Source organism: Penicillium solitum, assembly GCF_028829755.1.
Source record: "Penicillium solitum strain IBT 25940 chromosome Unknown utg000009l_segment0_segment0, whole genome shotgun sequence".
In the NCBI taxonomy this organism is placed as follows: Eukaryota; Fungi; Ascomycota; class Eurotiomycetes; order Eurotiales; family Aspergillaceae; genus Penicillium; species Penicillium solitum.
The window spans coordinates 3,351,184-3,367,742 of record NW_027072128.1 but is presented as its reverse complement, the minus strand read 5'-3'; the positions used below and the strand labels follow the sequence as shown (position 1 = coordinate 3,367,742).

Genomic DNA, 16,559 nt, shown 5'->3' with positions numbered 1-16,559 from the left:
AGATGGCATTAGTATTATATGTAAGTACACACCGACGTGTTTTTGTTCCACAAGTCTTTCCAGGTGTGTACAAAGGTGGTATAAAGTAGGTTTCTATGTATAACCCACTGATATCGAGGACATAGTGAGAACCAAAGGTGATACTAGCTAGAATGGTACACAATGAGAAGGACGGGGAGGAATCGGAGACGGAGAATGATTTAGGGCGGATAAATTAACACCGTCTTCATCCTCTTGAGCTACCTCGCGGTGGACTGAACAACGACTTCGGCCACCGTCGGGCTCTATATGAACTACATGTAATACCTTTTAGAGTGTCCGAGGGGCGTTTATCCCGGCATCTCAACCTTGCGTTCGGTTCATCCCGCATCGCCAATTCTACAAGTAGAAGATGCTCACCTAAACGGGCTCCATCAAACATATGCCCTCCGGTATCTAAAATACCTGCATCAACTCTTAATCTGCGCAGTTAAGTGTGCGACTCAATGTATCAGTTATCCACATTATACTAGAGTTTCAAGAAAAGGTCACAGGTCTCATATGCGAATTCCGCTTACAGACGGGGGTATTAACTAATATCAGTAATGGCTTCTATCTCATGGGATCCCTCACCTCGAATTTTGAGAATCACGCTTCTCCTAGGATCATTCAATCCGTGTCCCGGTAATTGCATATGCCAAGCTAGTACGCATATTTTCCCCTGTATTTGTGTTATCGTGCATATTATCTAGGCCTAGATACACCGTACCAAATATTGGTCTGCCAATTATGGTATACTCTGGTCGAGAAATCAAGTTCTTGAATCATTAAGAGCAATTGACTGCGTATGATCAAACTAGCCATGTTACTGTTTACCTACATAGGCACACTCCAATCTCTACTCCGTACGGAGTATAGACAAAGATATAGATCTGAGTAATACTGCGCGTATTAACTCACCTGCATGAAAGGAAAAGTGAGGCAGCCAATCAGAGTCTCATCACGCCATGTTCTTGACTAGCCAGCACTTCTAGCGAACATTCGATGCATCTGTGAGGGGAAGGAGATCGCCGGCGGGATAACGGAGTAGAGGGGTTATTTGCTGGACTTACCAGGGTCTACAACGTGTGTGTATGGGGTACTTTTTCAAGCGATATCGCGAATACGTTTTAACTTCCCAAAAAAAGTGAAGCCCTCCACTGCTAGTAGTTTTTTCTTTTCGTCGCACGGGTCATTCTTTAAGATCCGATGCCGGGAACACCCCTACCAAGCTATACTTCAAACGACCTATCCATTCGCTAGTTGTAATCTCAAATATAAGACATCGAATGAAAGTCTATTAACCTTCAGACGTCTCCTCTCCGATCGGCATACCCCTTTCAAGTGCATGGGTGACAAAGGAACAGCTCAGTGAAAAAAAGAGCGATGTTTATGCCCATTTACCCCGTATAGAGTCCAAGAGTCTAGGAGTCCAACGTATGCAAACAAGACCCGAAGAACCCAAGAAACCTGGCCCAATTCTGAGAATAGAAACAAATTCACCAATCATATTTACAAATGCGATGGATTCACCTCGAGAGGACCGCTATCTGCTAACCACCCCAACACGGCATGGATGCTCGGCCCGCTGCATGGAGTTGGGTACATAGATGACCGTATCTGGCGATTTGGCTGAGGACTTGTATCAGGAAGTACAGCATATCGGGGAATAACACGAAAAGTCAGCGCCGAGATGATCCGCTAGAAAATCGAAAAGTGGCCTAGACATGCATGCAGCTCTTTTTAGACTCGACTGTTGGCTTTTGTACCTATCTATACTCTTAGGTACATCAATCTATACCCTTAGGTACATTAGGTCGAACTGAACACATATGCTATGTTGAAAGAAGAGGATCCCAGTGACGAAGCTGCTGCTGTAAGACGACACATCGACCAGATAGCCGTGGGGTCTGTTAGTGTACTTCGCGGAGCAAGTTGGATGCAGGAATTGGTGGACGTGTTGATTTAGGAGTGGCTGGTATTGACGCGAAGATCAATGTATAGTCATAGGTGGAATGGAAATACAACATATGAAAATCTCGAATATAGCAGAAACGAGGGAGAATTTGATGTCCAACCTTGGAAGTCCAATGCGCAATATCACCTGACCCCCCCAAGAAACTCCGGATTCGCCATTTCCCTCTTACTTTTTCTTTTACAAAGTACATTTGATGCAGTCCACGATGTTTAACTGCATATTACATCACCATCTCAACTGCTGGCTCCCTTACAGTTGAGTGTCACAAAATAATGTTCTCGGACAATACTCTGAAGTGTCGGTGTCGTGTCGGTGTCCAAAGTGGAGATTCGACTATCCACGACTCCATCAAGCTCCATACCAACTTCATTCCCAACCACCCCGTTTCGCCTTCCCAGTTTGATTCTATGAATAATGCAGAAACTGGCTAGAAGTTCCAATATTTGCCTCCCAGTATCGGATCCATTTTGAGGTTAATCGTCCTGGTCTCCCCACCGGTGTACTTTGTACGCCTCCATCCTATTTGCCGCCGTTACCGGGGCACGTTGGGCAGAAATGGGTCTGCATCACTTCTGCGTCGCCCATCGATTTTCCTACTGAAACATTGCCTTCGTGGCTTTGTGTACTGTACACCTGCGAAGTTCCCTCGGCCCAATTCATTTCTATTCTCATCTCAGTATGTGTGTCTGTGTGTAGTATCCAGGCCCAAAAACAAACCAAAACAAAGAAGAAGAAAAAAAACCAAGTCAATTCAATTCAATTCAATTCATTCGGTGGCATCCACCCCACTTCAACAGACCCAGTTTCTCCATACTCCTGCAGCACTACCTTTCCTATCTTGACCGATGTGCCCCCTGATCCCCAATCCCATCTCCCCATTTACTACTTGGTGCTGCAGCTCTTCCTGCGGGTGGGGATTCTGCTGCTCTCACCCGGCCCTAACCAAGCACCGGACCTCACTAAACCATCATGTCGGCCCTGGAGATGGAGACCCGACGACCGACGTGGCCCAATCACAATTGGCTCCATCGGGCAGTTCATTGGTGACGTTCAGGGCCCAAGGACCGTAATGCACTTTGTTGTCGTCCCATCCGACCGCATAGGAGACGAACTATTATACGCTGCCTCACCATGACTGTCCAATGCGACCTCTGTGTCACCAGAGAAACAAGCATATCCTTCCTTTCCCTTTTAGTACTCTAATACATGAGGTACCCTACCCAGTTTCACACTCCTCAATTGTCCATATTTTGTATCTTTTGTTCCCGATTTCCCCTGCCGCCCCATACTTTTCCGTGTATCGAGCCCGACAAGCCGGCTTGTCAATTTCCCATTGTCCCGGTTCTCGTCACATCACGCGCCAGTCAGCCTCGCCCAGGCTTTTCGATATATGATACGTCATTGACCAGGGATCATGGCCCCTAAGAGTAAGAAGAAGAACAAGAACAATAAAAACAACAACAATCGCCCTCCCGTCGGTTCTGCACCACCCCCTGAACCCGAGAACAAAGACCTCGTCGACCCTGCCCCGGACTCGGCGGCAGCCGCTGTTGAGGATGTCTTACAAGTATGCCGATCTCCCTCAGTACTCATATGCATCGGTCCAACGTCAATATCAGACCTTTGATTATGAGACTAAATCTTTCCAATTTTACCCTGTCACCTATTCAACGACCGATCTGACCGAGGGCCAAAACCAGGACAACAAGGAGCCCACCGCCGAACCGGAGAAGGACCCTGCCTCTGAAGACCCCCCTGCCGCTGAGCCAAGTGGCGATGACAGCCCGCCCGCTGAACCTACAGGTAAGTACATGTTTCTATAGATGATGAGGTTTATCGTCGAAGAATCTATACTCTGCTTTTTGTACTTGATATTAACATATAATGTTCAGATTCCGCAGAGGCTGCACCACCAGCCGAGTCTCCACCCGACGAGGCTGCCCCAGAGGCTAAAGAAGATGGCAAGGATGAGCCAGCGCCAGATGCAGAGAATCCCGATGAGGCTTCCAAGGATGCTGCCGTAGAAGACGGGAAATCTACAGAGGATCCAAAGCCTGACGACGGTGCAGCGCCTGAAGGCGAAGCAAAGCCCGAAGAGGAAGCAAAGTCTGAAGAGGAAGCAAAGTCTGAAGAGGAAGCAAAGTCTGAAGAGGAAGCAAAGTCTGAAGAGGAAGCCAAGCCAGAAGAAGAAGAAGCCAAGCCTGAAGGAGATCCAAAGCCCGAAGACGACCCAAAGCCTGAAGATGAATCTAAACCTGAAGGCGGTGCAGCGCCCGATGACAGCGCGAAGCCCGAAGAAGAATCAAAGCCTGAAGAAGATGCAAAACCCGAAGGTGGAGAAGATGCTCCAGCAGGTGAAGACAAGAAAAAAGAAGGCGACGGCAACAATGGTCAGTATCCAAACTTACATTAGTTCTTACGAAGCTGACAGTACGTAGATGAAGGTTTCCCAGATTTTGACATAGACGTAGATCCTGAGATTTTAGCGGCCGAGAAAGAGGCTGCTGCTAAGGCGGCCGCCGAAGACGCCCTAGAGGAAGAAGCCCCAAAGGCCGATGAATCACCTGCTCCAGAGGAACCACCAGCACCCGAGCCACCCGTGGAGGAACCCAAGCCAACGGGCAAGGGTAAGAAAAAAGAAAGGCAAGAAAAACAAGAAGGCAGCCGAGCCAGAGCCAACGCCCGAACCGGAACCAGCCGCCGAGCCAGAGCCAGAACCAGCGCCAGAACCAGCAGCAGAGCCAGAGCCAGAGCCAGAGCCAGAGCCAACGCCGGAGCCAGTGGCAGAACCAGCTGCCGAGCCAGAACCAACGCCGGAGCCAGTGGCAGAACCAGCTGCCGAGCCAGAGCCAACGCCGGAGCCAGTGGCAGAACCAGTCGCCGACCCAACGCCAGAGCCAGCGGCAGTGGAAGAACCAGCCGCCGAAACAGCCCCGGAGCCTGAAGCTGAACCCGAAAAGCCCGCAGATAATCCTCCTGATACACCTGCTCCAGAGGAACCAGCAGCACCCGAGCCACCCGCAGAGGAACTCAAGCCAGCGGGCAAGGGTAAGAAAAAGAAGGGCAAGAAAAACAAGAAGGCAGCCGACCCAGAGCCAACACCAGAGCCAACACCAGAACCAGCAGCAGAGCCAGAGCCAGCAGCAGAGCCAGAGCCAGCGCCAGAGCCAGTGCCAGAACCAGCCGCTGAAGCAGCGTCGGAGCCTGAAGCATCACCTGAAATAAGCGAACAGCCAGCGGAAGCAGAGGCACCAGCAGCTGAACCTGAACCTGCTCCACCTGCAGCTGAAGAGGACAAGGCTCCCGAAGAACCTGCCAAGGAACTAGAGCCGGAAGCCTCGCCAGTTGAGGAAGCACCTGCTGCTGAACCCGAAGCTGCTGCGGAGGAGAAGGTGGAAGCTGTAGAGCCGGAGCCAGTTGAGACCCCTAAAGAGGCACCCGTCGAAGAAAGCACTCCGGCTGAGCCTGCCCCTGAACCCGCTCCGGAACCGGCTGCTGAGCCTGCCCCCAAGCCTGTGGTTGAAGCTCCTGCTGAGCCCGAGCCTGAGCCAGCTGTCGAGCCTACCCCTGAACCCGCTCCGGAACCGGCTGCTGAGCCTGCCCCCGAGCCTGTGGTTGAAGCTCCTGCTGAGGCCGAGCCTGAGCCAGCTGTCGAGCCTACCCCTGAGCCCGCTCCGGAACCGGCTGCTGAGCCTACCCCCGAGCCTGTGGTTGAAGCTCCTGTCGAGCCTGAGCCTGAGCCAGCTGCCGAGCCTGTCGCTGAGCCTGAGCCTGAACCCGCTCCGGAACCGGCTGCTGAGCCTGCCCCCGAGCCTGTGGTTGAAGCTCCCGCTGAGCCTGCCCCTGAGCCCGCCGCTGAGCCTCCTGCTGAGCCTGAGCCTGCTGCCGAACCTGCTGCCGAGCCTGCTGCTGAGCCTGCCCCCGAGCCTGTCGTCGAAGCTCCTGCTGAGCCTGAACCTGAACCTGTGGTTGAAGCTCCTGTCGAGCCTGAACCTGAGCCAGCTGCCGAGCCTGTCGCTGAGCCTGAGCCTGAACCCGCTCCGGAACCGGCTGCTGAGCCTGCCCCCGAGCCTGTGGTTGAAGCTCCTGTTGAGCCCAAGCCTGAGCCAGCTGTCGAGCCTACCACTGAGCCCGCTCCGGAACCGGCTGCTGAGCCTGCCCCCGAGCCTGTGGCTGAACCTGCTGCTGAGCCCACTCCCGAGCCCACTCCCGAGCCCGCTCCTGAACCCGCTGCCGAGCCTGTTACGGAGCCTGTTGTTGAAGCTCCTGCCGAGCCTACTCCTGAACCCGCTCCCGAACCCGCTGCTGAGGCTGTTGTCGAACCTCCCGCTGAGGAGCCTGTCGAAGAGGCTGCACCTCCTGCACCGGAAGCCGTTGACCCGATTCCTGAAGCCCCCGAGGCACCTGCCGCTAAAGAGCAGGAAGTGACTGAAGATGCCCCCGCTGCCGCAGATCCTGTAGAGGAGACTCCTGCCCCAGAACCAGCGGCTGAGGAGGCACCTGCTCCCGCCCCGGTGGAAGAGACCCCAGTGGAAGAAGCGCCCGTTGCCGAGACCCCCGCAGAGGCCGTAGCAGAACCGGAAGTCGTACCCGATGAGGCGCCAAAGGAGATCCCAGTAGAAACTCCTGCTGACGAGCCAGCGCCCGAAGAGCCAGCTCCTGTCGAAGCTGCTCCAGCTGAGATCCCGGCACCTGACGAATCCCCGGCTGAACCAGTGGTTCCGGACGAGGCCCCAGCTGAGACACCAGCGGCCGATGCAGCTGCAGTCCCAGTCGAGACTCCAACGCCGGAAGAGGCATTGCCTGAGACACCGCCGGAGGAGCCAACCCCTGAGCCAGAGGTTGCCAGAGACCTCCCCGCTGAAGACCCACCAACAGAACCAGAAGCTGCCCCCGAGCCAGTACCTGTCCCCGCTGACGACGAAGTGGCGCCCGACGAGCTCGTACCACCCCCAGCAGACGCCCCGCGTGAGGTGGAGATGATCGACGCCGAGCCTCTTGACGAAAGCGCAGAAGCCGCAGCAGCCCGCCACTCCCGACGCCGCAGAAAGCGTACCTCTCCGATCGAAGGAGAGCGTCGGCAGTCCAAGACATCGTCCGAAGGCCGCCGGGATCAACTCCAACGTCAGAAAAGCGAGCGAAACGTCTTCACCAACCGCTGGGCTAAGGCACTGGAAGAAGCACGACGCCAACACGACGAGAAATCACAGATACAGCGAAAGCAGCGTGCTCTCGCCGAGGAACGGGAGCGCAGCGGTATTCCTGCTCCCGAGAAACTGAAGCGCTCGAAGAGCTCGTCCAGGGAGAAGGTGAAGGAGAAGGAGAGGGCAATGGAACCAGAAATGGAGCCCGAAGTCATCGAACCCAGATCCAAACGCCGCACCTCCGATACTCCCTCGAACCAACCCCTCGAACGAGCCCGCTCAACCAGGACCTCTTCATCGAAGCAGGTATCAACATCGGTACCGACGCCCAAGCCCCGTGCCTTCCTGCGGTACATGACTGAAGGCAAGTCGGATACCAATGGGCCTTTGCTGCGCCTAAATGCCACCAAGGCTGCACCCCCAATTGAGAGGCCGCGCCGGTCATCGACAAGTCACAGCAGTGGCAGCCGTCAGGACCGGGCGGAGCATGAAGAGCGACACTCCAGTGGTCGGTCTAGCGGATCACGGTCGCGACGCGAAGAGGAGCCTCCTCGCACTGAGCGTGTTGAGCGCACTGAGAGTAGGAGATTACGACGCTCGTCGACAGCTGAGCATGGTCGATCTAGGGAAGAGAGGAAGGAGAGAGAGAGGGAGAAAGACCGGATGGAGAAGGAGCGTGAGCGTGAGCGTGAGCACGCACGTGAACGAGAAATCGAGGGAGAGAAGGAGAGGGAGAGGGAGAGGAAGCCTGAGGGCTCCTCCCGACGTTCCAGGGAGACGAGAGAGGTTCGTTCTCATCGTCGTCACAGACGCGAGGAATCGCCTCCCCGAGAGGAGTCGAAGCTGAAGGGTCTCTGGAGAGCGATTGCTGCCCATTGAGACCGTAGAGATTGTTTTGCGTTTTTGATTTTCTTTTCACTTTCAACCTTGTCTTTTACTTTAACGGGGGTGGTTTGTGGTTTGACAGAATGATCTATGTGACAATGTGTATGCTTGATGAATTTGCGCTTGCATTGCGGAGCGAATCATTGCAGGAGTACTTGACTTGATTTTATTAGCCAGATTTGATTCAATATGCATCAACTTGACAAGGATTTTGATTGAGGCTATCTCGAGTGCCTATACTCCGTATACAGTCTGTTGTCATCATAGTATGTATCTCTATCCAATTTGACACCCCGACGTCAATCCCATCAGTCATCTCATGTTTCATGATGTATGTCATTTTACCAAACTGGCATCTTCGCCAGTGGCATTAGTCGTAAACAATAGAAAAGTCGCCCTATCAAATGCAACATGCAACATGCAAAGCCCTAAACCAGACAGTCCGAATAAGTAGCAAAATAAAATCAAGTCTGCTCGCTCTTCGCCGGAATCACCCTGGAACACCACCCACACCAAGCACGATACAAACCCTTCTCCTCCCTCTCAAGATAATTCCCTGTATCCCTCTCATCCTCATACTCAACAACACAAGCACCAACATTAACCCTCTTTTTAGACTTGTGCTTAACAATACCACCTAGCCCAATAACTTCCTGCCTGAAATACCCAGGCTCCTCATCATCATGGCTATCCGAGACGCCAATCCCCTCATAACCAAACGAGGGAGGAGCTGCAGGACTATGTGCCGTACTACTGGTATCACTTCCCGACCCAGATCCCTCATCAGCCTCACAATCAACCTCAAGCTCAAGCTCCTGCGCTGCAAGACAGTTCTCACCACGCCCGCACTTAACACCCTGGCTGCCTTCGCCAATGCCAGTGCCCAGTCCGCCGCCGAGGTACGTGCTGTAGCGCGTGCGCCACGCCCAGACACGACGGTATGTCGTGTCATTACTGCGCAGCGTCATTCCGCACTGCGTGCACAGCCAGACGGCTTCCTCGCAATTGCAGGGGTTTCGCGCAAACGCAATTGCCGCGACGCTAGTCTCGTCCCATGGGTCGGGGGTGTGCGGATCTGAGGTTGTGTAGGAGAGATGGGAGGAGAGTGGCGCTATTCCGCAGGGTCGACAGAGGCGGCGGATACGGTTTTTAAGGGCTGGTTGGGAAGGAGGTTTGATTGTACAATTCTGCAGAGCTGGATTTAGCAACTTGGCGGGTCTTTGTTAGGCGCGTGGGGAGGGAGGGGATTTGGCTTACTCTGCATACAACCTTGGCGCAGCGTCGACATTCGCCCACCATGTCGCGCGCGCACTTGGCCACCTTCCCGCGGGTCATACGGGTTTGCTCGCCGCTGGGACGGCTTAGTAGTCGTATGACTGATTTGACGCTGTCTGGGAGGACAGAGCCGCTGTCTAGCATCTCTGCTAGGGTTTCGATGTATTCATTCTCGCACCGGAGAGTCTCTCTCGCTAGTTGGTGGCGGAATGGTGCCAAGTTCACGTGGAACTGGCGACATGTATTTGAGAGGGCATAGAGGGTATTCAGGTCGATGGCGCGAGCGATTTCTTTGACGATGCTATGGTGTGACGTGTCAGCTGGATCTTAATCTTATTTGTCGGTTGTTGGCAGGCAAATACATACGGATAACAACTCAAAGCCGCGGAGAATCCATTCCGATTGGGGTTTAGGATCTCGTTGGTCGTTTCATTCGGCGAAGTAGGCAATGTGGGTAGTTCGGCCGGGTCCGACGCGATGGGGTCAACCATCAATGGGAATGGCTTCTCCAAATGTGCCGATCCATCAGGAAATGCATCGTCAAGGTCGACAAATACCACCATGCTGCTCCATCAGAGGCCTTTTCTCAAGATCAGTTTCATCAGATAAGATCAGGGGTCTTTTATAGTGCCCCATTCAACATCTATGGAACTGAATGGACCGGGGGGTGGGATGATGGCGGAGGGATCAATTGCCGCTCCGAAGACCGGGGCGGTGAGTTACGTGATCACGTTTCTGTATCCATGGATTTCGACTTGTTCGACTTGTCTCCGTTTCAGAAATGAGGATGCGATGTGGATAGAACAATAATAGAACAATAATAGAATGATATACGTCATACTACTCCAGCTAACCTCGGCCAAAGCACCGGGGAGGCCATGCTCAACTCCGATATGGAATATCCTTAGATGTATAGTATACAGGTACACAAGCTGAGCCGTTTGTTTCCTAATGGAGCAACAGACGCAGCTTTATACCTTTACAGCGGTGTATTCTCAAAGCTCTTTGATATCAGTATATATACACACTACATATGTATTCAGTAGCACCCTAATAGGGGGCTCAAAGAGTGTAGGGAATCAAGTTCTTCACATGTTACAAGTATGTAGATGTAGTAGTGGACCCCAGGTGCCTGGGCAGGAGTATTTACTTAGGTAATATTATAAGGTTCCCCAAAGTTGGAGTCATACTCAAGTAGTATCCATTCAATTTTCCCCAATTCGTCAGACTTTACCGAGGAACATTCCAATTTACTTTCCTTTTATCCATTTTTATGACAGCCCTGCCCTGCCTTGGGGAAATTGGTGGGGGTTGATAAGCATCTGATATCCCCCCCTCTTATCCCCCGCTCTCCCACTTCTCCATCATCCCAAGTCATGCCGCTCAACGCCAAAGCCGTATACCCCCGCGAGAACGCGGACTATGTCCCATTTGCTAGTAGACGGAGTACCGTCCACAGCACCAAGGGCATCGTATCATGCACCCAACCACTAGCCGCTGCTGCGGGTCATAAGATCCTGAGTCAAGGTGGAAATGCAGCGGTATGCGCCTTGTTCAATTCTACGCGTCGCATTCCATTTCAACAATACTGACTGTGATATTCTTGCCTAGGATGCCGCTGTTGCCGTTGGTAAGCCTCGCCTCGAGTTGCATAATCACAGCGCGAAACAATGAACTGATCTCATGCTTCTACAGCCGCCGGACTCAATATGACTGAGCCTGGCTCCACGGGCATCGGAGGCGACATGTTCTGTCTCTTCTACAATGCCAAGACGAAGAAGGTGCATGCGCTCAATGGCTCTGGTCGGTATCCTGGTAATGCCAGCTTAGAGAAAATCCGCAAGGATCTCGGTCTGGCCCCCGGGCAGCCGGGCAACATGCCCATGTTGAATGCTCTAGCTGCGACTACGCCTGGAGCGGCTGCAGGATGGGTTGATACAATCGAGAAGTTTGGTAGCGGTAAGTTGTCGCTCGAGCAGATTCTACAGCCTGCTATTGAGCTGGGAGAGGAGGGGTTCCCTGTGTCGGAGCTTTCATCTCAGGGTGTAAGTATTCAATTTCCAACCGCAATCGCACGATGGTACCATGAACTAACCCGCGCGCAGTGGAATGAGTCCGAGAAAGATATCCGCAATGCATCTCCTAATTTCCGTGAAATGTTGAAAGTCGATCCTTCAGCCAAAGATGGCGTGCGAGCCCCGCGTCCAGGCGAGATCATGAAGAATCCCACTCTAGCCAAGACCTTCCGCGCACTCGCTGCAGAGGGCAAGAAAGGATTCTACCAAGGACGGATCGCAGAATCCATCGTCAAGGTGGTGCAAGACCTGGGAGGCTACATGTCACTCGAGGATCTAGCCTATCATGCCGAGACCGGAACACAGGAAGTCGACGCTATCTCACTCAAGTTCACTGGCCAGGACATTGTCTCGAAAGCAACACCCGGCACAGATGGCGAAGCCAACCAAGGCGTTGAGATCTGGGAGCACCCACCAAACGGCCAGGGAATCGTGGCGCTAATGGCACTCGGCATCATGGAAGAACTCGAGAAATCAGGCAAGATCCCCAAGTTCACTGAGGCCCAGCATAACTCCGCTGAGTACCTACACGCTGTAATTGAAAGTCTGCGCATCGCCTTCGCCGACGCAGCCTGGTGGGTCACAGACCCAGACGTGGAGAGCGTGCCTTCGCAGGGCCTACTCGACCGCGCGTACCTCGCAGAGCGGGCGAAGCTGTTCACACCCGAGCGCGCAGCAGATATCCTGGACCACGGCAGTCCAGCGCACAACCACTGCGACACGGTGTACTTCGCAGTGACGGACCACGAGGGCAACGGCATCTCCTTCATCAACAGTAACTACGCCGGGTTCGGAACGGCCATCATCCCTGCTGGCTGTGGCTTCACGCTGCAGAACCGCGGTGCCAATTTCTCGCTGCAGGAAGGCCACCCTAATGTCCTAGCCCCCCGCAAGCGACCATACCACACTATCATCCCTGCCCTTATCACTAATATCGCCGATGGCTCCCTACACTCCGTTTACGGTGTTATGGGTGGCTTTATGCAACCCCAGGGACATGTTCAGGTTATGCTCAATATGCTTGCCTTCGGGTATCATCCCCAGGCAGCGCTCGATTCGCCGCGCTTCTGTCTTGCTGCGCCGAATGACGAGAGTACCGACCGCACGGTGTGGGTTGAGGAGGGTATTAGTGATGCTACTGTGGAGGGGCTGCGTCGTCTTGGTCACAAGATTGAGGTGTTGAGTGGTTGGAAGCGGTCTATGTTTGGTCGCGGCCAGATCATTCGTTCATACTATGACGATGGGAAGCTGGTTTATGCCGCAGGCAGTGATCTTCGGGGCGATGGTATGGCATTCCCTTTGCTGTAGAGGCATCTTGATGTACACATGTACCTAGTCACAAGTGATCAACTACCAAGAAGTCCACGGTTTTTACTTAATTCTTTCTGTTTATTTTTCTTAAAACATCATCATGACTGTTTATCATCTGATCTCTCTACCGACGTACAACCGACCAACTAGATCAATGAATGTCCAGCTTTACAGCTGGACTCAGATAAATATGACACATGTTAAACCCCCTATTTCCATCAGATGAGTGCCCGGTACCTTGTGTACCTATACACTCTGGGAAGGAAGGCAAAAGATGCATCGATATAGGGGAATGTAGGGCAAACCCCAAACCCATTCCCCAATTCTTGCCAAAGAGAACAGTACTATTGTTATAGATAACGATCTCCACAGAAGAGTTAGAAACTAAATGTGCCAAAGTACAACCATAACCCCTGATGCAATCTTGTCTCTACAATGTACGTAGGCCACCACACGTAGACAGTACCTATGCAGCCTCTATCACAACACCACTCCGGGCTCCGCACTACATACCAAATACAGCACACATAATTCACCAAGCCCAATCAAGAAGCACCAAAACAAAGAGCAAATGTACATCATCGCTCAAGCAGGCAGGTCGTCTAAACGAAAGCCAAGGCCTCGAAAAGCCGTATGACTCCCATGGGAACCCCTGATCGACACGCCAGACTAACCATGCCCCACAGCCAAGTCCGCGACAGCTCTAATTAACTATTTTGTAGGTAAGACTCAGGAGAAGGGGAAAAAGCAATAACGATGATACAAATCCATAATCCAAAGACAAAATCATTAATGTATACGTATGCAATGTATACGTATGATAATAAATCAACCGAATAACAACCCTCAAACTCCCCAAGTCGAACCAAGCTTACTCATACTCATACTAGTACTAAAGTCCTAGGCTAAAACATAGTCTCAAAGGTCAATTCCAGATCGAAGCCCAAAAACCCACCTCCTCTCCGGCTCTCCACGTGAGATGAACAATACCCGAATCCACGATGACTCCTCCAAATCCAAACCGAAATACCCAATTAAAATGATTTTCTTTTCTCCCTATTTACTCCGTGAGACCCGGAACTAGTCTAGCGGGGAGAACAAGGTGGAGAGAAACAAGGTGGAGAGGAGCAGGTCCGTTTACTACATCGAGAATAGCCTGGGGACCGACGTGGTTAACTCCCTGTAACAGCGGTTGATTACTTACAAGATGGGCGTTCGGGGCGTGCGGGAATATAAAGTGGAGTTGGTCGAGTCTTTAGCCAGACGCTAAGAAGTCCAGAGCCACAAAGCGACGGCCGAAAGAGAGTTTTTTGGGTGGACTTTTTTGTTTCGAGAATTGGAATTGTAAGCTGTGGGACCTTGACTTTGTATTTTGAATCTCGGGAGATTTGATATCCAACCCTGGGGCGTATAATGCCTTGGAAGAACTTCGGAACGTTTTAGTTACAACGTTGTACCTACAATCTTGGAAAGGATGTTTTCCAAGGTTCGGTTCTTTCCTGGCGCTTTGTTCCACTTTACATAAGCCGAAGTTTATCCTTTTCCATGGAATCGGTTTCCGCTAGATCGAAGATCGCTTATCTCGCTTGGGTCCACGGGTATGACGGCCAACCGAGCCACGGGTGTTGATTTAATAGAGTTGAACTTTATATCGGGAGTTTGAAAGGATTTGTCATTTCATCAAATTTCCAAAGTTGGAGCTATACCTAGGGACATTTATAAAATGCCGGGGTATGGTGGGATTATCGTAAAACGAAATTTGCGGTACATTTGAATGGCCTGCAGGGGTATATAGATGGTATAATAGACAAGAATGGCAAAGAAAAAAAAAGTAATCATGATCGTGTCGTCAAAAATCACACATAAGGAAATGCGTCGAACAAAGGGAAAAAAAAAGAAACATCAACTCCAACTCCAACTCCCAGTTTGTGTCGGAGACACTTCTTTGGTCGTTCTATTTGGAATAATTATGGATGGGCGCGTGAAGCGACGGCAACCGGTGGACCGGGAGTCCAGGTGGTCACACTCCGGCCCAGAATGGAGACAGGTGGAGAGCTCTGATAATGACGATTGAGCCATTTATAAGGAGTCGAGACCACCCTCGGGAGTCCCGTCCTTTGGACCCACATCTGTTTTGTTTTCCGTGGAGTCCAAAGTTTTCCAGGGCTGTTGGATCATCTGCGCTGGTTTCGTATAGAGGCAAATGCCCGGGTGGTCGTGTATGTAGTCATAAAATTCGGCCGTCTATGATCAATACCTATAGTTTGATCACAGAGCTTGGATGATATTTTCACATGCCCCAGGTCACGGGGAACTGTTGCATGGAGTGGACCTGGTCGTCGTAGGGAAGACACTCTGCGCTGGACCACGGAGGAGAAGGGTAGTGGCACTGAACGGGCTGGAGATATATTAGTCAATGGTCATACTGAATAACCGAAAAGAAAACTCACTGGTTGGATCATACTCTCCCCCATGGACATGGAAACTAGATGCGACGGAGGCATGCCAGCATCAGTATCCCAGCGGAGGGGAGTGTGCATCTGAAGCGGGGACGAGGTGACATCGCCCTTGAGGATATTTTTGGGGTACTGGTCGATGACCGACACAGATGCGGAAGAGATGGAGGAGCTAGAGTGGGGAGGAAGAGAGAAAGTCGCATCCGACAGAGGCGAGGGGCAGGTCTCTGCGGGGGAAGAGTAGAACGGGCTGTCGTCAACGGACTCTGGGAGCTGGCTATGGAAGGCTGGACGGGGCTGTAGGGGCAAGTCGACGCCGCTCCACATTAATGAGCAGTCGTTGTTTGCCAGATCCGGGTGAATCCCAGGAGCCACGAGTGAGCCGATAGACATGGAGTGTGGATGGGAGGTTGCGGTCAATGGCATTCCGTGGTCCATTGACATACAGCGCGGGACAGCGGACTCGGTTGCGATGGGCTGTTGGTTGTTGGATGCCCATGAGGACTGCTCTGATTGCGATTCGAGTTCGCTGCCATTCTTGTTAGTATGCGCCATATCGCCAAAAGCTCCCTGTAGTACTCACTGTCTCTCCATGTGGCGCGCAAGTAGATCAGCACGGTGGAATGCTTTCTTGCACCCCTGTGTTGCGCAGCGGTACGATGCCTCGGGGTTGTGGTTCAACTCATGGCGTCTTCGGTGCTCGGCTCTGGTGAAGACCTGCAATGGAGTCAGTTTGATTGACCCGATAGGTGTATATAGATATATATGGTTGCGCCGACCTTTCCACATGCTGGGTATTGGCAGGCATGTACGCGCTTTCCCTTCTTGGCCTTGCTGATGCGATGGGTGGTTGGTGTAAAGGTCACGGGCACAGTGGCATCTGCCGGAGAGGATGTACGCATGCTGTTCTTCCGGCCCGCCATGTTGGATTTGGAAGCAAGATGTTGAGGTTCAGGTGAAGAAGAGGAGACAGAAGGCGAGTTCAAGACCGAGACGATGTGGTTTGGACTGATGCGCCCTGTGGATCCCCGGGTCATGATGTGTATAAAGAGAATGGAAGAGAAAGAGTAGATAAGTATAGGAGGGATGGAATGATATAAGATATAGATATAAGGCTGGTTTGAATTGGAAGATGTAAGCTGCAGAGAATCCTGGAAGAAGAGAAGAGATGAAGAAGAGAGGAGGGTGGACTGATATAGAGGGAACAATATGCACAGTAGAAGGGCTGTTCCTACAGATCTACGAGACGGATTAATAGACTTTGGGTAAATTGGAGGAAATTAATATGTGCTAAAAAAGAAAATAATAATTAAATAATTAAATAATGAATTAATCCCCTAATATGTACAGAGTATTCATGCTAATAATAATTCCAACAAAAATAAATCCAACATAAGGCTAACTAAGGCTAACTGAG

General features: G+C 51.9%; 4 protein-coding genes across 4 annotated transcripts; 2 read left to right on the top strand and 2 right to left on the bottom strand.

Annotated features, from left to right (window-relative positions):
* Positions 1–3,410: 3,410 nt before the first annotated feature.
* N7455_012368 (PE repeat family protein) lies at positions 3,411–8,019 on the top strand (the record flags this gene model as incomplete). Its single annotated transcript, XM_065606876.1, is given in 5 exon segments — positions 3,411–3,563; positions 3,583–3,799; positions 3,889–4,386; positions 4,462–4,623; positions 4,640–8,019. 5 exon segments carry the CDS (start codon positions 3,411–3,413, stop codon positions 8,017–8,019), a joined length of 4,410 nt encoding a protein of 1,469 aa, XP_065460042.1.
* Positions 8,020–8,489: 470 nt separating this feature from the next.
* Positions 8,490–9,863, bottom strand: N7455_012367 (uncharacterized protein; the record flags this gene model as incomplete). The annotated part of the gene is made up of 3 exons (XM_065606875.1): positions 8,490–9,212; positions 9,283–9,601; positions 9,667–9,863. 3 exons carry the CDS (start codon positions 9,861–9,863, stop codon positions 8,490–8,492), a joined length of 1,239 nt encoding a protein of 412 aa, XP_065460041.1.
* A 675-nt stretch (positions 9,864–10,538) lies between these two features.
* Positions 10,539–12,737, top strand: N7455_012366 (gamma-glutamyltransferase family protein). The gene is made up of 4 exons (XM_040952593.2): positions 10,539–10,841; positions 10,912–10,930; positions 10,996–11,345; positions 11,406–12,737. The coding sequence occupies exons 1-4, from the start codon at positions 10,677–10,679 to the stop codon at positions 12,681–12,683; spliced, it is 1,812 nt and encodes a 603-aa protein (XP_040816852.2). The 5' UTR covers positions 10,539–10,676; the 3' UTR covers positions 12,684–12,737.
* Positions 12,738–14,894: 2,157 nt separating this feature from the next.
* On the bottom strand, positions 14,895–16,179 carry N7455_012365 (uncharacterized protein; the record flags this gene model as incomplete). Its single annotated transcript, XM_040952736.2, has 4 exons — positions 14,895–15,084; positions 15,137–15,671; positions 15,726–15,859; positions 15,922–16,179. 4 exons carry the CDS (start codon positions 16,177–16,179, stop codon positions 14,977–14,979), a joined length of 1,035 nt encoding a protein of 344 aa, XP_040816703.2. The 3' UTR covers positions 14,895–14,976.
* Between the last annotated feature and the right edge of the window lie 380 nt (positions 16,180–16,559).

Coding starts and splice junctions, on each gene's coding strand:
- N7455_012366 (XM_040952593.2), top strand. CDS start 10,677: ATGCCGCTCAACGCCAAAGCCGTATACCCCCGCGAGAACGCGGACTAT. Junction 11,346..11,405: donor CGGAGCTTTCATCTCAGGGT/GTAAGTATTCAA, acceptor ACCCGCGCGCAG/TGGAATGAGTCCGAGAAAGA.